The sequence below is a fragment of the Rhagoletis pomonella genome, unplaced genomic scaffold (assembly GCF_013731165.1).
Source record: "Rhagoletis pomonella isolate Grant_MI unplaced genomic scaffold, Rhpom_1.0 Rhpom_scaffold_00007, whole genome shotgun sequence".
Taxonomy (NCBI): domain Eukaryota; kingdom Metazoa; phylum Arthropoda; class Insecta; order Diptera; family Tephritidae; genus Rhagoletis; species Rhagoletis pomonella.
In genome coordinates, this window is record NW_023458561.1 from 39,052,536 (window position 1) to 39,080,268 (window position 27,733).

Sequence of the window (27,733 nt, forward strand, 5' to 3'; positions counted from 1 at the left end):
TTCTTGGTGATTGAAAAACTTTATGGTAATTAAAAAACTGGACATAATATTTTGGCAACCTAAAAACTAGACATGAATTTTGTCCCATTTTGTGTCCTATTTTTTGATACAATATAAACGACAACGCAAGGACGCTTTCATAAAAATGAAAACAATGCATTTCTTAATCTTCTGTTAGTGCACTTGTATGGGTTAATACATTTTTATATACATACATACATACATGGATGTGCGGCCAGTCACAGAAGGCGACCGAAGTCAAGACGTGCGAAGACATAATCTGTACATAGTACATATGTATGTATGTACATATGGATGTGTGTGCATAAAGCCAGCTTCGCATAATCCTTTTGCATTTTTCAGACACGTTTCAGTGAACAAAGACGCACTTTTAAGCATCAAACGAGGTGGCAAATAGCCAATAAGAATGCACCAAGCGTAAAGATTGAGGACAGATAAGCTCCGTTGAACAGGCGTTAAATTAGTTAAAGATAGACAAAACAGCGAAGATAAGGTTGCATAGCTGCAGCTGCAATATTGACAGAGCGCATGAGCATAGCGAAAGAAATCAAAATAAATAGAGAAAGTACTTAGCTTTATTTAGTAGAAAAAAATGCAATGTCTTAGTTTCTCGCAGCATGTATGTATGTATGTATAGCACTGCATATTTCTAGCTAGATGGAGTAAATGCCATACCATACGTACGCTCTGGTGAAATTCACAATTTTTTAAACTTTCTGAATACGTACTTTCGCTAAGAATGCACGTAGTTTTTTCTTAGCATTGGGTGAAATGAAGAATTTGCTAAACATTTTGCCACTTAAGGAAAAAATTTAATTTCAGAATACTTTTATTTCTTTATGGAAAATTGGGCTTACACAAATTATATGTGAAACAACAAAAACGGCCAACAGCAGGTCCCCAAGGTCTCTAATTGCTTAAAAGTTGTGGAAAAGGCAGAAGTGCTACAAAAATGAAATTAAAATTGGCGGGGGCGTTCATATAGTTATCCAGCCTTCGCCGCTACATATTTTGTGTGTTTTGAGTTCTTTAATACACATACATTGATATTTAGCTTTGTGAGTAAATGTATACCGAAATGAATACATATTTCTAAGCTGGCGGGAAGTTTTGTTGGTATTTTTGTGTATTCTTAACTAACATTAGGCAAACAAAAATAAAAATAAAAAATAAGGTGAAAATAAAATTAGGGTAGAAAGCGTAGGTGTGGTGGTGGTTGGTACCTTCAAAGCAGCAATTTCTAATTGCGTATACGCCACGGCAGGCCAGAGTGTGCGAACGCGCAAGGACATACAAATTATTATAAAGAAAAGGCGAATATGTACAAATATTTATGTACATACAGTATTGGCCAATACAATAGCACCCCCATTTCAAAGTCATATTGTTTGCCACTCATGTTTATTTATTTATTTTTAAGAATTTTCAATTAAAATACAGTTCATTCTCTGACAAAACTCACATAAACTTAAGTTTAAAACCTTTTAAAAGTCCGCAAAAAAGTGCAACACATTTTCACCCAAATTTCAAACTTTTTTCTCAGAAGCGGTAGAATTTTTTTGAATACACAGTTTTATAGCCCATTCGATTTTAGTCTAATAATGTGCAAGTTTCAAGTGGCTAAAAATTACCGTTGATTTTTTAGATTTTTTTTCGCCGAGAATGTTGCGGGTTTCTGCCATATAAAAATAAATTGTGTTTAGTCGTTATATGGAAGCAAATGAGACAAATAAAATTCTAAAAAATCAACGGTAATCTTTAGCGACTTGAAACTTGCACATTATTGGACTAAAATTGAATGCGCTATAAAACTGTGTACTCAAAAAAATTCTAGAGCTTCTGAGAAAAAAGTTTGAAATTTAAGGGAAAGTTTGTTGCGCTTTTTTGCGGTCTTTTAAAAAGTTTAAAACATGGGTTTATATGGGTTTTGTTAGAGAATGAACTGTATTTTAATTGAAAATTCTTAAAAACAAATTACTAAACATAAGTGGCAAACAATATCGCTTTGAAAGGGGGGTGCTATAGATATGTCCAATACTGTATGTATGTATGTATGAATGTATGTCTTTATATGTACGAAGGAAAATAATTAAATCTTTTAAAATCTAATCCTATGCTACTTCAAACTTTCGCTCTAAACATTATGGTTAAAAAGTTGGAAATTTACGTTAAAATTTGTTGAATTAACCTACACTGTGTACAAAATTTCAAATTGCAATTTTTATGGCTTTTGTAAGATAAATAAAAAAAATTTCAAATGCAATTTATTACGAAAAAATGGCAAATATTGCAAAAAATCAACAATGTGATCAATTATGCAAGTTACTGTATATAGGTTATTTTTTATTAAAAAAGGAGGCTCGATTAACTGTTTGTGGAGGTAAAAATTTTCATGAAAGTTCATTCCAAAGACGAATGCCGCTGTAAAGCTGTGATGGAGAGCACAACACTAACTCAACGGCGGAAGAGGAAACGGTTTACAACTGCTCTTGTTCCTACAAGGGCGAAGTACCTAGCACCGGTAACGACTTAGCTCAGCATCATAAAATCGTGCCGAGTATGCACATTACGACGATCCGGCAATCGGGTGTACGCAACCGGAACGACACAGATTTATATTTGGCTAAAGACTGTCACTCCAAAAACTCTTTGGAGAATTTGTATGCTGTTACAATAACAACAACAAATAAGTATGTATTTTATAATCAAAACCAAAACAATTTGGCAAAGGCTGGGGTTTGACCAGGAAATGTAAACTAGTTTTTGCTTTCTTTTTCGTTGAAGTCAAAAACAAAAAAAGGAACAATTTTCCAGACCTTTTTTTTATTGGAAAATAACGCGAATTTTGCATACATTTTTTTTAAGACGTTCATAAATAAAAAAATTGTGTAAAGTACCAAATAAATTTTTATTCTGCGGTTTAACAGAATTAAGAAGTTGATACCGGCCGAGTCGCCAAGCATTGCTCTGCCAAAATACTTAAGTAAAATTTAAACATTTTCCCGTCGCCATACATTATAACGATAATACGAAAGTTAAATTTGGAGCAACCATCGGAAGAAGGTACTTAAAAATGAAAACTAAGTGATCAGAAAGGCGAACAATAATATTGTAGATGAAAAGGGAGTATCGCTTACCAGAAATATGTATGCGGATTACAAATTGAGGGCAAGCCAAATTAAAACAAAAGATAAAAATAAAATAAAATTTTATTTTGTGGGTAGGCCAAGCAAGCATTCGTATGAATTTAAGGCGCCGCCGCGTTCTGTTGCCCTCATTAACCCACTCACGTGTTGCTTACATTTTTGGGTTAATTAAACGTATTTAGCATTGAATTAATTTAATGGCTCTGCGTCGCCAACTTCAAGTGACAAAAATTGCGGCACAGAACAAAGCCAATCGCAAAAAAAAAAGAAAACACAAACAAAAAGCGAAAAATTGCCAACAGCAATGACACCCACGATGACAGCGAGTTGCTGAACACATTTGCCAACAAAAAAACGATGTTGCAAATTTAACAAATTCACTACATAGCCGCCAATTAGAAACAAGCGGCACATTTTTCGCACTTAACACATATCAGGCGCGTACTTTCAGCGCTTTTAAAACGCGCTTCAACGGGGTCAACAAAGCGCCTGATAACGCTGTTCAAAAACACTTTCGGCGTACACCAGTTTGCACAGACGCCTTGAAGTATGCAAAACGTTTTTTTTTCGCTTTCTTTTTTCTTTCGGGTTCCGGCTTAATATTCACTTTTGCTTATCATTTACATACGCGCAACGTGTACTAACAAGCGCGCCACTTTGACTAGCGTATCTGTGTATCTAGTATCTTGTATCTATGTTAAATGCAAATTGCGTGCAGCGTAGCTTGACAGTATAATCCAAAGTGACGCGTAGAGCTTTCGCAAAGTTTCGATAATTAAGCGACAAAAGCCGCGAGAACAATACCGTTGAACAATTAATTAACAACACGTCCTTCGCTGCTAATACCGTTAACAGATAACAAAAACAACATCAATTACACTCTAAGAATTTTGGATGACTTTCAATGGGAATTTGAATTTCAAAAATGTTTCCAAAGCTGAACTGTCAGCGACACTGGACGTCGAACGACTGCAGGCGGCTTGGGTCGGGCTGTGATATCTGTGTGTGCGAGTAGCATAAATATGTATGTTTATTTGCATAAATTTGTATATATGTATGTATGTATATGTGTAGGTGCGTTTGTGATTGTATTTGGGCTAGGCGCACAGCCATTGAAGTAGAATGTAAAAATTTGCAGAGAGGAAGCCAAGTGACAGTCGGATGTACTATGTACATAGTAGAGAGCCGTTTAACAAAACGCCGTTCAATAGATTTGTGGTGGATTAAGACCACAGAATCCAACAAGTTGGAGAGTCATTCACATCAATATACATACACACATACATACATTGAAGCGAAGGGATATGCGCGCAGTATGTCAGAGACTCACATACACTCTCGTAAAAATTATCTGATAAAGGGTGCTTGGTTTTGTACAAGTTCTGAATACGTACTATAATCGCTACGTTTAGTTTATATAAAACTATATGTTTTTTTTCGAAAGCATTATATGTTTTTATCGTCAGAGATGACTTAGAAGACTGCATCACAAACCTCTTACCGAGTGTGCTGAATATATGTAGTCGTCAACTAGCGCAATTAAAACCGATTAACCTTAGCTCTGGGATGAGCGATTACTTGGGAAGCGGTCCTACTGTGCATCACGAGGCCATGGTCCTTAGGATTATTGGTAGAAGTAAACCGTTGAAAAAAAAACGAAGTATAGTTATATTTTTTGTGAAACGGACTAATTCTAAATAAAATTTTTGTCAGAATTATTTTCTAAGTCTTCACCTTTGTAAATTTTTATGATCAGAAAATGTTAAACTTTTATGGAATTTTGGTTTGGGCGCCGCTTTTCAGTGGCGAAACATTGGAAATGCCATTTGGTAGAAGTAAACCGTTGAAAAAAAACGCAGTATAGTTATATTTTTTGTGAAGCGGACGTGATTAATTCTAAATAAAATTTTTATCAGAATTATTTTCTAAGTCTTCACCTTTGTAAATTTTTATGATCAGAAAATGTTAAACTTTTATGGAATTTTGGTTTGGGTGCCGCTTTTCAGTGGCGAAACATTGGAAATGCCATTTCCATCGTCTCGTATGAACAGTTCGGAGTATTGGCAAGTGCTGGGAAAATCATCTGCTTCCTTAAACCCGCAATTATCCGCAACAACCGTTCTTACACCACTAGGATAAGACGACAATTGGTACGAGTGGGCTAACTAAAGCTTGTTTACATTCAAAGCACATTACTCTGGGGATGGATAGTTCGAGAAGTTTACGAAAATTTCGCCAATTTAACTTGGTTCAGGTATTGGGATGCAATAACCCCATAAATTAATTGTAATTACTCGGATTCATAAATTTAGGCAGCGAGGATCCTTGCACACTTACCGGGTACTTCGCGCGATATTGCTCCCTGCGTTATCACCTCAATAAAATTAATCTCTCCGACACGAGCATTTAATGTCTCTGTGACCAGGGCGAAGAAACGTCAGAACACATAATTTATGTAGTAAAACACTTAAGCCATGCGAAATATGGAACAAAAACACCACGGAAGTGATAGCCTACATTAAAAGCCTTCACGTATAGGGTAAAGGGCTACGCACAATACACCACCGAAGAGGACACGGCGGTACACTCATTGACTCCCAGGGTTATGAATCATGCGCTGCGCTTTAGCTTCCTGGATCAGAATTTTCTGAGGTGTACCTTCAAACGCATCTTCATGTAATTTCCTCAAATAAAATTAAATGGAATATAAAATAACTAATTCCCCTGAAAGATAGCTAAATTTTGTAGACTGGTGGCTCCAAAGGCGAGCATTATGTTCGGGCAAGATTCTGCGGTAATGGTGGAAGTTAACTTTGCCTTTCAGGTTGAATGAAGTTCATGTCTCAGGCAGCCTGGCCCCTCCCGTCTCTTGCGCGTGCGCAGTAGGAAAAACAATTTTCAAAAGGCGAATGGGACATCCAGTACGTGATCGAAATCCTTGTTATAGCTGCCTGTATTGCTGCCGCTTATTTTATTGTGATTTATTTTATTTTGATTTAGAATTATCAAACTAAAACATAAAAACAAACAAAAACCAAAGGCAGCACTAACTATGAATGCGTTGGAATCGCTGATAGCATTTATCCCGAATTCGTGACGGGAGATTTTTTCACGACGGAAGTTCACTCCGAATCTGTCATAGGCCTGTGTATCTATAATTTTTTAGGAAGTTTGCAGCTCATTCAAACTTCACTCTGTAACACCCTATGTGGAAATATAGCACGCACATCAATCAATGCTAGAAACAATGGAGTCAACACGTACGAGTGTTTATAGAAGACTAGGTGACAAAGCGGCTGTGTAAAGGTGCAGCCCGCGCCCAGCCCAGGCCTACTTCCATCTGCTTCAAATCAATAGTTATTGAATTGTGTAGGCGCGTGAGTGAGCTAGGCCACGCAGAGACAACAGCTCAGTCAAATAAATCGCATTAAAGTGCTGTTAATAGCCAACAAGAGACTACCACATAGACACAAAAGTTCCTGGCAAGCAGCTCTTCTAGTCACACATGAAGTATGTTTATATGAACAACACATGCCTGGCATTTGATTGAAATGCGAGAGTTGCGCGGAGAGCAAAAACAAAATCGAAGCCACACACTCGAACGGCAGAGTCTGTGAATAAGAGAGGCCTCACAATGGCTTGAATTATAATGAACACAAAGTTGATATCGTACAAAGAAACTACATATATGCATAGAAAATAGAGAACATCCTGATGAAGAAGCTTAATCGAATATGAGCAGCGGAAGGAAGAGTTAGGGGAACATGTGCTCACATGGACGGGTACCGGGAGCTTCACTCAATACCACTTTGCTCTTTCTTCTCCAATGAATTTATCTAATACTTGTTCGGTCTTTGTAAATTGAGGCTTTAATAATAGCAGGTGGCGGCCAAATGCACAGTTCACTATGTATGTGTGTGTGTGTGAGTGTGTAAATATTGTATATGCCAATGTATGCACCTAGTTTGAGTATTTATAAACCTTTTTAATGCCACTCAACTAATCACCGGTTTGTAGCATCGCGTAGCAAAGCAACTATAATTACATAGAAAACATAATAAACGATATTTCTTTTGTGTGCATACAAAGGACAGTAACAGTAACTGTAACAGTTCTACCAAATATGCGTTTCGTCCACTATGTCTATATATAAGGCCTTTTTAATAAATTCGAGTACTGCTTCGTCTTTAAAAGAATAAATTCTATTCAATATTTCTTCGTTCGTAATTTCTATATCTCTGTGGATATTAAGTAAGCGTAACTAGAGTTGAACTTACGATGGCTATTTTTTTGATGAAAAAATTACATCGACGTCGAAGTCGACAACCATAATAGGGCCTAATATTCGAACCGAGTTTTTAGGCAATGCTATGTACTTTTCGACTCTCAAAAACGACTTGTATTCGACATGACACTCGCAATGGGGCTGATTATATTTAATTTATTTAAGACGAAACGTGTTTACACAGAAATAGTTTGTTATCAAACCAGCAGAAACCGCGAAAAACTAACAGACAATGAAAAACAGCTGACATTTTTCTTTATTAGCCTTCAATAGATTTATTAAAAATACGAATTTCGTAGGATTCTTTATTCCCAGCAGCGCAATGGCGTCGAAAATCAAATAAAAATTTCAAAATAAAAATCAGCTTTGATTTCGGCTGCGAAACGCTTTCGAAAAAGCTTTCTATATGAACACTCTCACACAGGAACAGAAATTTGAAAGCTTTACTTCGCTCGGCTCGGCGCCGCTTCACGTGTGTACGCACCCTTAGGGTTAACAAAAATTTCAGCCCGAATATTACCCCCGTTTCCCACTAAGAATTCAGCGTCACTGTTATGAATGGATGGCACACATGGATAATATCAAATTAAAAATCTTAAAAAAAGGAATGCCACAAAACGGTGTTAATATTAGTGCAAAAATTGCTTACAAGCAACGATGAAAAACAAGCAAATATAAATCTCTAACAAATTTTTTGAAATTATCGATTCAGCTTAGGTTTCAAATCACAACAACACCTGTCATCATCAACATCGCCAACCACAATCGCCGCAGTTGAAGGCGAGCGAGTAATTAATAGTTTTTTAATGAGCCAACTCGTTCGCATTAAGTCAGCCCCTTAAGAGGAGCACAACAACCAACCAACCTCCACAATGTTGACAGCTGCTGTCACAAAGTAAATTAACAACAATAATGATAACAGCAACAACAACGAAATCAAGAGCTGCACAAACAACAGCTGTGACGTCGTTGCAATGGGCAAATTAATCTCAGCAAAAATTATGGTGAAACTCATACTATTCGTTTGCAATCGGCCACAGAGGGAAGTGGCCCTAAGACGGGAGACAAAGCGGGTCAAAAGTTTGTGTGAAGCGCTTTTGACCAAGTTCGATCGAGCGTAAAGACAACAGTAGCAACAACAGCAACAATTTAAGTAGTTATAAATACTGTATAAAGGATACTAAAAATAAAAGAAAAATAACACAAATAGCAACAACATGCTTGGGAGTAAATAAAAGCAACTTGACACGTAATAAGCTATGTCTACATACTTATGTATGTACATACATACATATATTTTGAACGAAAGCCATCATAAATGCCACTTGACCGGGTGGTAAACACAATTTTTTAATTTGTCAACAAAAACAAGAAAAAGAAAAAATTATTAAATAAAATCAATGAGTAATGGAAGCGAAAAAAACAAAAAAAAAAAATAACGAAATAACGCAAGTTCTGTTTGTTAAAGTGAAGGGGAACTAATTTTGTACGATGTGTTTAGAAGTTCCTCTTAAGTTTAGGAAAAAATAACTAGAGGTGAGGAATGCTTTTATTAATTTAAAATAAATACTTTTGCTTGAAATTAAATATTGAGTCGCGAGGAATTGGGGTCTCCATTGCCCTGCAGTCTGCCTTTAATATTGATATATCGAGGGGCTTAGCAAGTGAATGTGAATTATCTATTAATAGCTCTAGAATCTAGAGTCTAAATGGAAAGCTGACGAACTGACGTCGAGCTAAAGGTAAATAATTCTCTGACAGTTTTCGTAGAAAGTTTCGGGGAAACTTAAGTAGAATTTGGTGCTAAGTACTTTGCGTTTACATAGCTTGACAAAACAAGTCTGGCTCAGGCTGTGGCTGGTCGTTTAAGAGATTCTAGGTCGAGTCCTCGGGCATCAGATTTTATTTTTTATTTATTTTTAATGAAATTTTCTTTAAATTTTTAGATTTAATTAATTTTAAAATATATATATTATATATGTAGGTACATATATGTATATTTTCTTAATTTTTTGATTTACGGAAACATTTCATTCTCTTATTTTTCTTTTTTTAAATTTAATTTTTACATTTTATTATTTTAAAAGGAAACACATAATTTTAATTCATTTAATGTTTAGAAACATATTTTGTTCTTTTTTAGTGCTATTTTTTAAATTTTCTAATATAATTTTCTTTTAATTTTTTGATGTCATTGTTTTAAAAAGAAAACAATTTTTTTTACTTTTTTTGTTTTATTTTAAAGAGAAATACTTTTTTATTTCATTTAACTTTTAAGAACTATTTTTATTTTATTTTTCTTTTTGATTTTTTTTCCTATTTTAAATTTAATATTTTAATTTTAGATTTTATTTTCTTTAAAAAGAAACATTTGTAATAATCATTTAATTTTTAGGAACTTATTTTCTTTTTGCTTTTTTACATATACATATGTATATTTTCTTAATATTTTAATTTACAGAGACATTGAATTTTTATATCTTTCATATTTTGCTTATTTTAATTGAATTTTTAAATGTTATTATTTTAAAATAGTTTTTTTTTAATTCATTTAATGTTTAGAAGCATATTTTGTTCTTTTTTAGTGCTATTATTTTATATCTTCTCATATAATTTTCTTTTGATTTTTAGATTTCATTGTTTAAAAACAAACCAATTTTTTTATTTACTGTCTACACTGTGGTTATACCCAGTGATTTAGTATTGTGACGTATAAATGCAGTTAACACCATAGCTTCTATGTTAAACGGACTACAAAGGACAGTGTGCATAGATACTTAACGATTTATTGAATTTGCTACCCATGCATTTAGCAATCCAAGAGGAAGCAGTGAAAATGATATGCTCTTTGATTTCTTTTAGATTGTGGCACGGCGAACAGAGATTGCTTAAAAGTTTGTGGGAGAAATGCCTTTTGTTTTTGACCACTAATGATAAACGGATATGTATCTGGGTTCTTTCTTTTGTGAAAATGTACGTCGTGAGCTTTCAAATAAATTGAAAGATTCAAACACTGTCTTTTGGAACTCGCTAAACATTTTCTAAATATAACGACGCCTTCAGGGCGAAAACTGAGCAGATTGAATAATATCTGGCGAGAGGTGGTGAATTTGAGAATTACGTAAGCATAAATAGTCGTCAGCCTTCTGTATTGAATTTTAAAATTGTATCAATCGTAAAATTTTTTAGTTATTATTTATTTTGTTAAGTGCGGAAATCCTAACCAAAACCTTTAAAGCAAATTTTAAAAAATATTGTTTTTTCCAGATATGACATTCTTCCAACAAATAAGCGATATGTATTTATGTACGTATGTTGGCATTTTGGTATGCAAGTAAACCAAATTAAGGGAGACGAACCGTAATGCCGCATTTCCGTGCGAAGGCCATGACATTCACAGTATTCCGGAATGGAAAGGCGAAAAGACAATAGAAGTTTTTGCCCAAGTACGAAAAATCTATGCATATATAAAGTTTGTAGAAATATGCAAAATTTAACAGTTTTTGTGCATTAAGAATGAGAAAGTATAATGTTAAGTGGACCCTAGTTTTCAGTTCGCCATAATTCAAGAACAAAATTTGTCGACATATTTGCTCACAATTTTACTCGGGCATTGTATTGAAAAACACAAAATGGCGAAATGGCATGAGGAAACAGAGTAAACGAGTTTTATTTTCAATATAATGACACCGGTTTTTTAATGCCAAAATTTATCGTAAAATTTGTGTGTCATTTAATGGCCAGTGAAAATCCGGCATTAGTCTCCATTGAAAGCGAAAAAAAGTCCAACTCTAATGGTGGATTTCCGCTAGGCATTAAACGGCAAAAATAACAAATGACAAAGTTGGGCATCAAAAAAAATATTCGTGTCATTACGTTAAAAAAATTGGCATTAAGTTCATTTCCACATGGCATTTTTTTAAATGGCATACATTTTTTGTCATTTCAATGCCTAGTGGAAATTCGGTATAACAACACGCAAGTTAACTAAACGTTTTGCCTTAATTGAATGACAAAAATGCATATGTAGTTATCTTGTAATAACGTGCAACGGCTAGATAAAAATCTCAAATGACCTTCGTTCAATTAAACGCTTAAAAGTTCAAACTGGACATAAAATCTTGGCAAATAAAAACTGATCATCTCCTATCTGAGATTTAAAAACTGGACATACATTGTTGGTGAATCAAGAACCTTAATTTTTTTTTTAGTAATTCTAACACTAGACACAGATATTGTCTATCTAATAGCTGGTCATAATGTTTTCTTATTTTAAAAACTTGGCAAAAATTTTGGTTATTTAAAATTTTATACATTTTAAATTTACACATGTAAAAACTGAATATACATACATTTTTGGAAAAACAAAAACTGGACATAATTTTTTTTTTAACTTAACATAAGTACCAACTTGGTGAATCAAGAACTGGCCATATTTTGGTAATTTACAGACTGGACAAAATTTTTGTTGAAAAACAAAGGCTAGACAAACATTTTGGTTATTCCTGAAATTGGACATAATTTTTTGGTTCTGTAAAAACTCGACATAAATTTTAGGCAAATCAAAAATTAGACTGACGTTTGTGGCGGCTTAAAACCTGCTCAATAGTATTTGGCAAAAAACTGGTAACATTTTTTTGATAATTAAAATATTTCTCATGAATTTTTCGCAAATCGAAAACTGGTAAAATTTTTTGGTGGTTTGAACGGGTTCAAAACCTGTGGCACGGACTTTGTTTTTTATCTGTATCTTTATTTTTTTATTCTATTTATAGTTTCGTAAAGCGACATGCGACACATTACTTTCGCATGACAACGCTGTGGAGAAATTCTTGCATCTTTTCGTGCTTAGGTTAGAGGGGCTATCCATTACCTTTTGCATTCCTATAGATTACCTTTTCCCACTGGGGACTTGTTCGCACGCACACAGTAACATCAATTGCACGCACACTACAAAAAAGCTCTGCCGAAGCTGCCTACCTCTGTTTTATATCTCAGTGAACAATTATGGTGTAGCTTACGATTCGGTCTTAACTCGCTTCAGTAATGCCTGGGTGTCACATGTGGTATAAAAATTACAATACCAATATTGTAGTTAGCCGTTGCAACTAGGGATGCTGCGAATGTGGAATTTTAGACATCTGCGGATGTGAATGCGGATGCGAATATCTACTTAACAGCTAACATTTGCGGATGCGGATTCGAATGCGGATGGAATTGGCGAGATCGTTGTTTGAACAGCGCTTAGAAGATAAACCAGATACATATGTCAGGTTGTTCTAAAGCTTTTTAAAAAGAATTCTTCGTTCTCATTCCTTTGGATTTTTTAGAATTTGGGGAATCTGTAACTGCATCAGAGTTTTTCGATTTTAGTTTTTGTAATTCATTTTTACTACTTTCTTCTTCTGCGACCGGTTTGAAATATTTGTGATTTTGAACAAAATTCTGTTTTCAAAATCATGGCTGCCAGCCGAATCGGATCAGAAAAATATTTTTTAAAAAAAGCACCCCGTTTTTTATAAGCATTTGAAACGCAGATAGTTACGTAATTCTTATCTAATTAAAGGTCCGGCCTACATATAACTTTTTTATTATTTGAGAATCAGTTTGACCACAAAATTTTTTCTCTATGAACAAAATATTGCCCGACAAGTACACAAACTTACTGTTTTTAAAATTTTGGTTAAAAATAAACTTGTTTGACTGCCCATTGATAGCTCGGTTATAAAGCTTAAGAAATAATAAGTTTAAAAACATTTTTATCAAAATTGATAAATATGACATTTGGCCAGTTTTGTTACACAAATACTCCCACACGACAACAGGCAAAAATATTAGCTACAATTTGTCATTTTGTTTGCCACATACACGTTTTATCGGTGCACTTGCACCACATTCGCATTCGCAAAAGCTCCGCATTGATTATTGCGAATGCGAATTGCGAAAGGGAATGCGAATGTTAAAATTAATGCGGAAGCTCCACGGTTGTGAATGCGAATATTCGCAACAACCCTGGTTGCAACGTAGCAACTACAATGGTTTGCAGTATGAGAGCGACACACGTGGGGTATAGAACATAATATTGATACCATACCATGATGTGTGTCTCTAGCGTAAGGTACAACCACCAGCTTATGCATGCTGAGGCCTTATGAAATCCCCATCATAATGGGCCTAGTTACATATTTAGTTTCCTTCACTTACCTTCTTCTTGTGATATGATACTGCTTTCTGGCGATTCTGGTCGATAGAAATTTGCTGCTGCCTGACGATTTGACTGCAATTTATTGAAATACTGTACTGCATAATCCACCACATCGCCAGGCTGTTCGAGCAGATATGCTATTGAGAACTCTAAGAGTACTTCCCTCAGCGCTTCGGGCACCTGAATTCGCTGCTTTGTATCGGTCGACATATTTTCTAATTTGCACCTGCAAAAAAAAAGACAGAATAAAAAATTAAAGCAACGAATTAAAAAAGTCAATTGAAGATGAAGCAAGAAATAACAAAGAAGACGAAGTTATAGAAATTTTTGACAAGAAACTTTAGACCACTTGCATGGATTCGTAAGTATTAAATGATTTGTGAAATGTTGTTACTTGTTAGCTTCCAGATAATAATCTTTATTTTTTTGTGGCTTGGAAATATGAATAAGCATCTGTGAAGTGCAGAGCGAAAGCGTGTTCAAACGAAACATACTGACATTGCAGTGCTGTAAGCCAAATGCATTTTAAAATAGTTGACTTCAAATGCACAGTCGGATAATTGACTGCTTCCTAGGACATTGCCATGTTAAAATAAACAGTTCGTTCCAAGGAAGAAAATCAGATCTTCAATTAGTTTTGGTGGGTAAAAAACTGGTTGAACATCAATATTTAAACTAGTTTCTTTTCGTACTGGGTATGTACTACATACATATGTATGTATGCAACGCCGTATTTAGGAAGGGGGGAGGGGGGTTGTAGGTATTTTTGTTTGTAGTCAAAAGATTGGTAAACTACTGCGATGTTATATTGATTATATTGAAAAATTTCAACAAATTAATATTCGTGATTGGGATAAAGAAAAATATTTGGGTATTCACACAATTGGGATACGATTTGCACCAAATTTTGGCAAATACCCAATTGTGTGACACTGCTTTTAAACTTGTATTTATACGGATGTTGTTAAAGAATGAACTATAAAAAACTAACCTAAATTAAATAGCAACAAAAATAATATTTTAAAACTTGTTAGAATTTGGTGCAGCTATAATTTTTTGGACTACTGTAGATTAGTCTGCATCATAAAAACAGTTGCGGCTTTTCCGGCGGGATTACCAAACCTAGTATATTTTAAGACTTTTCCCAAAATATTTCGGAAAAATATTAAGATTTACGTGAGCCTTTAATTGTAAGAGGCAAGGAAAAAGACCTTATTTCTGGATTTTCTTCGAAAAAATGTAATGAAAATGCTGGCAGAAAAATTCCAAATGCATCTTGTGGTTCAATGTTACTACAACTATTGAGAGTAAAATTTTGTGAATAAAAACTCGAAAAGAAAAAATAGTCACAGATTCAAAGTACAAGTTTTTCATAATATGAAAACATTATTATTTTTTGTTTAAATATTTTTACTTGTAAAATAAATATTTGGAAAATAAATGTGTTTTTTGATTATTTTTCGGTTTTTACCTTCTTTTTCCTTTTTTCGTATTGTAGTGCCTTTTCCTGGCTATTTTGGTATTTTATTTTGCCTTTTCTAGCCTATTTCGTTATTTTATTTTGCCTTTTTTATAAGTTTTTATGTCCTGGAAATCCGTTTCCTGCTCATAAGTCTAAATTGCTAAGGTTTTGGCTGAGTTATTCAAGTTATCAAAAATCTCATTATTATGATTCCGTAGAGTTTTTTTAAATATATGTATTTATGCAAACTTTTTAAGCTTAAAATTTTTAGTCATCTGAGGTAATTTTTTAAAAAATATTAAAAAAACTGTTTTTGTTAATAAAAAACTCAATTTTTGGAGGTATTTTCAAAGCGGTCCAGCTCACGTAAATCTTGACCTTTTTGCGACACATTTTGGTGGAAGTCTGAAAATATAATAGATTTTATAATTGAAGGGGAAAAACAGTACCGTTTTTTTTTTTGTATGGGGAGTAATGCAGCCTACTGTGCATAAGTTGACTGTGATTACTCAGCCGTGCTATCATAGTAGCACAATGCCACTAAGTGCATTTTAAAATTTTCAGGCAAACGCGATTATCGTTTATATTTTTTGTTGTTTGTGTGAAATATCTTATTTTTATCAGTATTTTTCTTTTAATCAAAATATCTTGAAATAAAAGTGAAAGTAAAAAAAAAATATTTTGCTAGACTCCCCCCGAAAAAAAAGCCTGCTTACGGCCCTCTATGTGTGTATGTATGAGTGCACCATGTACGTAATCTGCTTAATTATAGAGCGTCCATCCGCTACTTTAGAACATCTGGACTCAAGTTGTAGCGAAGGCGGTAATGCCGCCATTACTTTATTCACAAAATAGCTCGGCGGGTGCGTAGACACACTTCCATTTGTGGTGTATAGTTGTTAAACGACATACATACGTAAGCACATACATATGTATTTATGTATAAACATTTACGCATGTATGTAAATAAATAGTTAGCAAATATAGACAAGTGCCAACTGCCACCAACAGCCACTGACCTCAAAAGCGCGATTTGCTGTTCCTCAATCAATTTATTTTTATGCGTCAAGCAGCGGAAGCGCCTCGAGGAACAGTGAGCACCTACTTGCAGCGTTGCCGAATTGACGATTTCGTCGTCATTTTGACGTTTTTTTTTTAGCTCAATGACGTTCTGACGATTTTTCCTTCGTAATGACGATTTTTTATTTTAGTTTTTTTCACTAAATTACATATTTATGTATGTAAACATTTTTTAGATGAAAACTGGTTAACTACATACTCACATGCGTTATGCGTTTCGGCAGCGGGCGGATTTAAAATTGAATAAATATCGAACAGCTGATTGCAGTTTACCAACTACCAGAAAAATTATCAAGCTTCCTTCACGATAATTCGTTAATCAGTAAACCGATAACAAAATAATTTTACACAAAACAAAAAATAAATGGGGAAAATTTTTCGAACACCGAGCTACCGAGTACCAAGCTCGGTGTGAAGACCACTACTTTATAACTGCATCAAAATCTTCAAAAACTTCAAATCAGTGGATTTCAACTATTTTAAAGCAGTTGTGTTTTAAATTGTTGTTGATAATTACAAATCCACTTTTATTAATCCATATGAAAATTGGGTTCCATTTGGTTTTGTAATGTGTGGCGATATTTATTGGGCCGTATGCATAAAACCTACTCAATTTGTTACAATAAATTTAAATGAAAGGTATGCAATTTTAAGAAAACGCAATTGCTTGTTTTTTTTTGCATACGGCTCATTGCCTGCAATTTCGTTTGTATTTTTTATTTTGTTGTAAAAGTAAAATAAACAAAAATTTGACGTTTTGACGATTTTTTTAGGGTAAATTGACGGATTATCAGAGAAAGCTTTTGGCAACGCTGCCTACGTGCATGTATACATACATCCATTCAAACGCATACTAAATATATTTGCATTGATATGTACATTAGGGTCGTCCAGAAATGTATGTGAAAAAGTAGTCGGAATTTTTATTTTTGTTGTATACCGAAAAAATATACCTACCTCTATTTTTTATTTGCAAATCAAAAAATATTTAGAGGTCGCTCAAAGTTTTCCATGTATTTTATATGGGGAAAAACAACTTTTCGTGGAAATGGTATAGAATTCTTGAAAATAAATACTTTGCGTACGGAAAACTATGCTTCTCTTCAGGACACTCCCATTAATAATACCCAATTGTTTATTGGACGATTTCCTCATAGTAACAATATTTTATAGGTCTGCCAAAAATCCCAGAAAATGCAATGGGAGACCAATAAAAAATCGTTAGTAATAAAAAATGGTTAAAGATGCACTTGGGTATTATTATTGGAAAATTTCTGAAGAGAACCAGAGTTTTCCGATCGAAAAATATTCATTTTCAAGAACTCTATACCATTCCTACGAAAAATACATGGAAAACTCCGATCACTTTGAGCGACCTCTAAATATTTTTTGATTAAAATTCCGACTTTACTTTTTTTGGACCACCCTAATGCAGATACATACAGACATTTCCATAAGTACAGCTAGACAAGTGGTTATTAAGCATTAATGTGACGGAACGTGCTCAACAACAATTTGTTTGATTTGAAGTGGTTACCATTTCGTTGACTTAAATTGGGAAAGCTTAAAAAAAAAATTAAATAACTTACATACTTAGTTGAGTAAAAGCATAGACAGACGGCATGGTCGATACGAATCAACTGGTTTATTCGGAATTATCCTACCGTTAATTTCAAGGAGGATAGGATAGGTCGTTTTCGAGCACTTTATAAGCTTGCATGAAGTTTATGCACTTGGCCATTCCGTTTTGTTCGTGGGCGCCCTTGCTTTCGATGTCAGCCGCCGATTGGTACCGAGTCGAAGAATATTTTCACTGAAGCATCGTTATCCACACGCACAACATGGCCAAGCCAGTGCAATCGTCGTATTTTTTTTTTTTTTTGCTTTACTATGTCCATATCGTTAGAAAGCTCATACGGTTCGTCATGCCATCTTCTTTGGTACCCGTCGACCACATGGACAGGGCCGTATATCTAGCGTAGAATACTTCTCTCCAAAGACCCCAACAGCTGGACGTTTTAACAGGTGATAGTATAAGAAATTCTATTCTGTATGGAAGGTGGCACGGGCTCCATTTACAAGAACGCACATTTTTTCCATGAGTATGGTATTGATTTCATATATCCCCATACCAAGTTACAGTACTCTACCACAAATACTTCCAGAAATATGCAGTATGAAAAATTCCGTTTGTATGGGAGGTGCCACGCCCCTTTGGCTAAATGAGAGAAAATAATTTTTAGATGTGAGCATATTTTGCACAGACCCAAGTACACAAACATAAAATATTATACCAGGGCTTATGAATTTAACCTAGGATTCTTCTTCTGGAGTAGTAAAGAAGTATACTTTATACCCACAAATGTAAATTAAGTACCGCTCAACGACTACCATAAGAAAATTCACGCTTTTTATAAAAAAAAACCCGGAATTCAGCTACAGTTGTGAGCAGCTTTTTTTCGGCATTTGGTAACTGGCACATTTGTTTAATGCCTGTCATTTTATTCTTCAGAACCTACAAATAAACTTCTGAAAACCCCAAGCTTTAGGTCTGGCCGCTCATGAAGTTATACCTTAATAATAAGTGGATTTTGTGCGAGTTGCACTAGAAATTTTCTGATTTTCTCGACTTTAACTAGTAAACTAGTTATTTAAACCGTTAGTTTCGTTATGAATAACTATTTTCTGATATTTACACATATAAGTAGTATTAACCAAGGTATAGAAAGAGCACTTGCCAGTGCAGCTGCTTTGTGGCGGCAACAATATGCTAGTACGCAAAATGTCCCCGGTCTTAAGAGATTTCCCCAATTATGTATATATCACATATACATATGTATGTACCTATACATATAGAATTTCGGAGCATTTGTGCATATATTAATAATGGATTTATTCTTACTGTAGCTTACCGAACTCCCAAATCGCCAAATCGTCAACGATCTGCTTGTTTACACTACTCCATATACACTCTGAATATCGTTTAAGGCTTATTTAGTACACTTAAACGTATGAGTAACTATTTACATACATACATACATATGTGTATATATACATATATTAGTACCACTCGTATGTGCTTTTGTGCATTGTGTTTGCATTGTGACGCAGAGTGCGTCTTACTAACTGTCTGTGACTTGACTTGTCAGCCAACTAACTGTCGATTCAAATAACTGTCTATGCCGGCTTTTCAACAGTGGCTGTCTAAATGTTTAACTGGCTTTTCTAGTTTTCTACTTGATTGATATTTACACGCATATGTATGCTTTGGACAAATGTACACTGTACGAGTTAGTGCAACTACTTAATATGTACATTGTACATATTATGTGTATACATTTGTATGCATAGGATTATATACATATGTGCATAAGCATGTATGTATATACATAAATGTGGTAAAGTTCGATTAGATTGCCTTACACACCAGGATTATTCCCCACTAGCCGTCGTTGCATTTGACAAATGTCAAGCATACATACATATGTGGATATGTACTAGGAATGTTAATCCCGGCATCCCGGTATCTCGAGTATTGAAAATGTGCTTTAAAATTTTATCGAAATATCGTTATATTTGTTTTTGTAAAAGTTATATGTTAAGGACATCTTTGAATTTCGTCCTTCTAACCTAAAAAATTACCTATTCGTCGTTGTGTATCCAAAAAAATGTTATTTTTTTTTTAAATTCTAAAGAAATTTCCTTTTTTATTTGGTACCCATATTTTTATTCTGCATTGCATTGAATTTTTTAGAAAATTTTTTCGAATTAATCATATCTTTGAAATTAAAAAGTCCTTTAAAATAAATCCTGCCGTCGGGGAGAAAAATAAAAACGCCACTTTAAATAAAAAAAAACCCATTTATTTATTATTTATTTTATGGTAGGATAGATAGAAGCAATTTTTCGATTTAAGTTGTTGAAAATTAATGAATATCTATTGTGATATTGTGTTAACGACACCCCGAAAATCCCGGGATCGTAGAAAGCGAAAAAATTAACATCCTTACATATGTACATACATATGTACTATATGGGTGTTTCCAATCTGGCGTTACGTGACACTTGTATGAAAAAATTTAAACAAATGAAAAAATCAAAATTTTAAAAAGGTTTATTTAGAAATGCATACCAATTAAATTGCCCCTTATTGTGTAAAAAAATTAAAACTATTGGTAGTAACGATTTAAAGATATTAGTAAGCATACGCGCAGGCGTTATGTTACAAAAAACAGAAGTGGATTTTGACAACGATTACAAAATTGCAAGACTCTGCGAATTGGGCAAGACACCCAAAAAAAAAACGTCTCTTAATTGAAGAAAAACAGCAATCAAAACGAGGAAAAATGGGAACGAAACAGCACTAAAGGAGTTTTATCCTCTTTTCATGCCCAACATTTCTTCAAAATGATAGATTACATCCACGGTTCCATATTTTCGTGTACGTTTTTACACATTCCAAAGAAAAATTACGCATTCGGTAGAATTTTTTACTCATTCGGAAGAATTTTCTACCTTAAAGTAAGGAAAGTTTTTCTTTGAGCCAGAGATGGATTTTTGGTTCAGTGTACAAGTTTTTAAATGTTTAAATATGTTCTGCTTTATGTTTAATCAGCTGAATTATCTGAAATGACGTTAACTGGCGTTACGTTACTAAAATTACTATTGATTGAACAAGTTTTGTTAATATTGTTCTTCGAATAATTTTTAACGGGAAGAAAACATGCATTTTATGTCGAACGTAGTTTTTATTTTGACATCAGCGCCTCCAGCGGTTCCATTTTTTGCAAATCTAAATATGTCTTACTACCTTTCAAATAAACAAGTGAAACAAATCAGCGCATAAATACGGTTTTTCGAAATATGTATCTCAACTCTGGCGCCACCTTATAAGACCATTTTTTGGCAAAAAAACACTGTTGCCACTTAGTGCTTTTCGTACTAAATTTGGTGCTTTTTTTAATACAAAACGCGAAAAGTTTTGAGTTGGTGTTTTTTTTCTTAGTTTGAATACACTAAAACTGTAAATCTGAAACAAAAATGGAAGTTAAATTTAAGGCAATCGGAAGTTTCGCAAGGAACTTTATAAAAATGGAAATAAAATCATGGCAAAATGACAATCATAAGCGACAAAAAAATATATGGCAGCACTTTCAATCATGCCAGAATTACATACGGTAATTTGCCACTGCCTACAAAAATGTCCATGTTGCTGGGACCAGGAATCGATCTTTTGCCCTTTAGTTTAGGCTAAATTTGTTACATTTTTTACGAATATTAAACAAAGCACCAGCATCTCCTAACAGTAAAATTAATAACGAACCTTCTTAAAACGGAGTTATCGAGGGAGTGTGAGGCTTTTTTTCTACACAAAAAGATTTTTGACTATGCGCCGGTGGATGCAATAAGACACTTTAAAAAGGAAAATCATATCTTGTTAAGCAAAAAGAAGAAAAATTAATATTTAAATAGCGTAAATCGAAGCGGAACGGCAACGCTGGACATAGCTGCAAATTAGAAAATAAGGACGAAAATATTTGAATTTATAGAAAACATAATAAATTCGACCGCCGAGCAAGAAACATTAATTTTTATTAATTTGAATCGGCATAAAATTTTGAATGCATATAAAGTCCATTAAATCCTCTAATAAAATTTTTTTTTATTTTTTTGAGAAAAACCGGGATTTTTCTTGGGTTTTAGTGCTTTTTCAAATTCTTCGAGGTAGACTTTTCGCCGGAATCGCCCATATCAAAGTATGTTCATATGTATGCACTTTTTATTGCATTATTGTGATTCCGTTGAAATTTGCTTTTTTAATATTTTCATGCAAAGTTTTTAAGCTTAAACTGTTTTGTCATCTAAGGTGATTTTTTGCAAAATATATTTGAAAAAAAAACTCTGTTTTCAATTAAATTTTTGGAAGAAATTTCAAATCGGTCCGAAATATTTAGGTGAAAGTCTTAAAATAAAATCGATAGATTTTATAATTCCGGTGGAAAAACAGTATCGATTTTTTGTTTGTATATGGGGAGTGATGCAGTCTAATATACATACATATATACATACATACGTACATATGTATTTATGCAACTTTTCGCATAGCTCTTTACTATGCAATTCGATTGTCATGGCCACAATATACATACATAGTACGAGTAAGTATGTACTGGTTGATTGTCATTGTCATTGTGGGGGACCAAGGGCGATTACTACAACAAAAACAACATGAGCGGAATAAAAGTACTTACTATTATTGTATTTTCGATTGTTATTGACGTTGTGTCCGCAAACGTGTCAAACTGTTTTACTCATGCGGGATAGGGTGCGTGGCGAGCGTGCGTGCTTGCTCGCCTGCTTGCTAACTTTGTTGTTTTCTTGTTTGTCAATGCGTCAATTGCATACCAATTTCGATCGAATTTCGTGTACTCTTATCTATTCATATCAAGTCGAATTTGCTTATAGAAATGTGATCTCTACTAACAATGCTCTGTGTTTAAGTTTCAAAGCTATTTGAGAATTTGTATGCAATTTTCATTGTCATATTTTACTTTTAGTATCTACAAGTGGAGGCGTTTTGTTTTTTGCATTGAAGTGTGTTATATGTATACATACTATTTATGAGGCATTCTTCGTCAACTGAAATCTCCCTTCAACTATGGTTCAAGCAAAACAAATAGGTTATAGATATTCTTGAAAATTCGTTAAAAAAATGTTTACTTTTAAATGATGAAATCCCATCCCCGCCTCTCTTTAACTTGTATGTCTCGTACCTTCTCTAGCCACAGGAGTGAGTTGCTCTGATCTCCTACGCTGACGATTGTTCGATATTGACGTTTCTGGTCGGTCAGCCGGTACCGCAAGGAGCATCCAAATAGACAACTGTTGGGTGTGGAGGCAACTATACGAAATTACGGACGAGATCCAGACCCATGTATAATAAGATGCGGACAAAAATAGTAAACGTTGTCCAATTTCGATACAATCTTGTATGATCTACTTTCACTTAGGAAAGAAGAAATTTGAAATATGGCAAGGATTGGCCTAATGCCAATTAAAAGTTCACTAAACTTTAGTAAGCTACCTGAAATTTCAAGCCTCTAGCTATATTTAAAGTACCTTTTCTGTAATTTGAAAATGGAGAAGGCCTGGCTGGGCTCATGTGTCAGACGAAGGGTTAAATCTATTGTAAAACTAAAATATTCAATAATTTGAACCTCATGGACTTAAATTTTGTGCACTGAACTGAAAATCGAGTTTGCGAACTCTTTCACAATCTTGTGCGCTTAGTGTTTCGGCTTCTATCGCCTTTCTAAGCGCACTGAAATTATTTTCTTTGGTTTTCGAGTACCAAACCTCAAATAACTCAAAATTTTTTAAACGTTAGCGCTTACTGGCAACTGGAAATTGCTTTAATTAAGAATACATTCTGTCCTCAAGTAAATGACAACCGTTAAACAGCTACCATACGATAACATTTTTTCTTTTTGTTATCAAAGTACATTTTTTTCTTCTTTTCTTAATTTACTCTTAATACCCTTTCTTATGAATTTACACTCACAAATGGAAAAGGGTTGAACGTTAAGTGTATGAAAAGTTGAATACAGGAAAAATTAAGAAAATTGCTTCATAAATAAAAAATTTGCAGTTTTCTAAAGACAGCTTATAAAAGAAGTAATTTTTTGAATAAAAATTTTTATTTTGAAATAAAAAATATTTTGAGGAAGATCAAAGCGCTCAAAATTTTCATTGTATTTTTTATGGGGCAAAAACTTAACGCTTCGTAGAAATGGTATAGAATTCTCGAAAAACAATAGTTTTGGATTGGAAAACTCCGGTTCTCTTCAGGAGACTTTCACTAACAATACCCAATATTTTATTTAACCATTTTTTAATACCAAAGATTTTTTATTTATCCCCCCCCCATTTCATTTTCTGCCATTTTCTGGGGGTGTTGGCGAACCTATGAAATATGGTCACTAAGAAAAAATTGGTTAAATAAATAACTGGGTATTGTTATTGGGAATCTCTTGAAGAGAAGCAGAGTTTGCCGATCGAAAAATATTGATTTTCAAAAATTCTTCTATACCATTTGTACGAAGAGTTGGGGTTTTTCTCATATAAAATACAAAAATATGGGTATACATATTTTTTCTCTATAGAACAATCCTAGGGGGTGAGAGCATAAAAATTCCAACTTTACTTTTTCACGTGCATTTCTGGACTACTCTAATGTACATACATACACAAATGGCTCTATCATATGTACCAAAATAAAATTTCAACATTCGCAAAAATTTCAGTAGAAAAATGTGGCGCCAAAATGAAAACTGCTAATATTTTTACTTTGAAATAAAATTAATTTCACGTTTAACGCTTATTAATCCGATAAATGGTTTTTGGCTTAATTCATGTAATAAAATATAAAAATTTCGCATGCATCATTTTTCCTCCACTACTCGGTTTAGTTTTTTATTTTTGCTGTTTATTTACGATTACAAACAAGTATTCAAAAGCATGTGCATGTATATTTGATATATGTTGTTTTTCATGTTTTGACGGCTGTTAACATTTGTTAAGCAATGTGGCGTCAAAATTCAATTATTATTTTGCCTTCTAAAATGCAGCTCAAAATTCCTCTTTGGACGAGCCACAAAACTGTTCACACTTCACTAGCCTCCTAATGGCGTACATACATACATACATACATATGTGTGTACAATAGGGTGTCTCGCCAAAAAACATTGCGGGTTTTTCACCGGAATTATAAATACATATTATTATATTCTATCAAATTTTTTTAATTAAAAGTACCTCCAAAAATCGATTTATTTTATACATACATACAGTTAGTTTTTAAAATAACTTTAGCAAAAAATCACCTCAGCTTAAACTCTGCTACCATCAGAGGTGATGTTTTTGGGAAAACTATTTTAAAATCTAATTTTATGTATACAAAACTCGATTTGCGGAGCTTCAAATCGGTTCAGCTGACTTCTCACTGGCAGAAGTCTCAAAAAATATAATAAATCTTACAATTCCGAGGGAAAAAGAGTACCGATTTATTTTATTTTGCTTGGAGAGTGATGCACCCTAATGTAAAAGCGTACGTGACTGATCGCAATTCGCGCCGAAAGTGAAACAAAATAAATGAGCAAAATAGAAAAAAAAAAGTTAAAAATTATAACATAAATACCTAAAGGCACAGATGCATGCGCAAAACGCTGTCAACACCTTCATTGTTTGTTAATAGTGTTACGCACCAACAACAACAAAAGACACCTTTGGGGCATCAGATTACAATGCAAATTGATGCTTACACATTACTGTTTTTTTTTACGATTTAGTGTTTTTATTTTTTGTACACGCGAGTACATATTTGGTTGCCGAAGTGAAACAGTAGCCCGTTGAGCGGCGGTGGCTGTCTGGATTTGAGACGCAGCGTCGTTAGATACCAAATTGCGAGCACCACTTGTCGTTTAGTAATGAGTGCTATAAGTACTACTTGTCCATAAACGAGTTGTTTGTCTGTTGTTGTCGTTGTCGTTGTCGGCGTAGCTGGGCGTCTGAGTAGTCGTGCAAGTAATTTGTATGGCTCATTGCAGAAGCTTGTGTAACACGAGTACCAACCCTTTAGTCATTATTATTGCATTTTATGCTTCGTTTTTTTTCTTAATGTTTTTATATTGCGGGAGTTAAATATGTTTCATGGTAACTCACTGTATGAACTCATGTTTCATGTCAAGCAGATTCTGATGCAAGCTATTATGTGTAATCAAATTTTTTAGGTTTTTTAGATAATTTATAAACAAAAACTTCAAAATATTTGGTGACAACAAGAAATTTAAGTAGGAGAAAAATATTTTATGCATTTCGCGCTTAGGTTTAGAATGGAAGAATTTCAGTACACACACATTTTTTAAAAGCTTAGTTAAGGAATAATTCGACATTTCAGGAATCCGTTTTTTTTTCAAGTTAGACATACATATAAGAATCTTAATGAATCTGTTGTGAAAATATTTTTAAGCTGCGTGGAAAGCATCTGTGAACAGAAGAGCTAATTAGCGTGTGAAGAGTGACTGATAACTGCCTAACTGACAGCTGGCGTACTTCATTGAAAAAATATACATACATTTTTGACAATTGGAAAACTGGACACAAGATTTAGGGAATTCGAAAGTTTGGCCATCTAAACAGCGCACATACATACTACATACATTTTTGAGAAACTAAAAAGTGGACATGAATATTTGTTCGCTTAAAAATACATATATAAATTTTCGGGAGTTAGAAACTGCCTTTTATAAATTTTTCGACACTTTCAAAATTGGACATAAATTTTGGTCATGTTAAAAAAGTATTTGCTGCTAAAAAAACTGAACACAAATTTATAGAAATTAAAAAAATTAATAAGCATTTTTCATAACTAAAAAACAGGTCATGAATTTATAGTTTTTTTAAAACTGTCCATAATTTTTTCAGAGATAAAAAACTGAACATAATTTTTTTGCCAGTAAAACTGTGCATAATTATTATTTAATACTTTAAAAACTGGACATACTATATTAGGCACTTAAGAGTGTAGCATACACACATATATTTTTGGATAATTGAAACTTTATTACTTTTTTGTTACTTTAAAAACTGGACATACATTTTGTTTTTAATTTAAAACTTGATACAAGTTGTTAATAATTTAAAAATTGGCTATACTTTTTCATAAAATAAATGCTGGAGGTATTTTTTGGAAATTAAAAAACTTTGACATACGTTTTTAGTAATTAAAAATCCGGATGTAAATCTTGAACCAATTAAAACTGGAAATAACTGTTTAGTAATTTTTAAACTGGATATACGTTTTTGGACTGATACATTTATGGTAAATTAAAAAGTAGACATACAATTTTGGTAAGTTGAAAACTGGACAAAAATTTATGGCAATTAAATCATCTATGTATATTACATGTATTTTCAGAATGGCCAAAAAATTAGGTCCAGCCATGAAATTACTAAAAATGTATGTCCAGATTTTTAATTATCAAAAATTATATCCAGTTTTTGAATGGCCAAAAAATTGTATGTATTTAGCCCTCACTTGCACATGAAATCCTTGGACATAAATACAAATTTAAATTAGGAAAATTGCTATTCTATGTATTTAAATAAATATAAACTAAATTTCTATTAATTCAATTGCATTTTACACGCGCAAATTCGCTGACCAGCTATGAGTGATGTTATGCGAAATCTAAATAAACCTTTTATGATTATTATTAGTTACTTATTAGGTTAATAAAAATATTTCGGAAGCAAAATTAATTTTAAAATTTTAGCCCATCCATAAATAAATAGAAAAACAAACGCACAACAGCACTGCTGGCCAGTTTTTAATGCAAATACATACATATACATATTTATGTATGTTTGCGTGGTTACAACGCTGCGTATACGTAACTACGTACGTATACTCGTATTTTCACCGCAAATTCAAATTAACTTTTCACAAAATCAATCAGCAATTCACTGTTATAGCC

General features: G+C 33.5%; 1 protein-coding gene across 1 annotated transcript in view; it reads right to left on the reverse strand.

Moving 5' to 3' along the window:
* Positions 1–27,733, reverse strand: part of LOC118742778 (cAMP-dependent protein kinase type II regulatory subunit-like) — a gene marked incomplete at its 3' end in the record, with an annotated part of 395,139 nt that overhangs the window by 12,454 nt on the left and 354,952 nt on the right. The window contains 1 exon segment of the mRNA XM_036475114.1: positions 13,657–13,883. Within this exon segment, the coding sequence (XP_036331007.1) occupies positions 13,657–13,867 (211 nt within the window).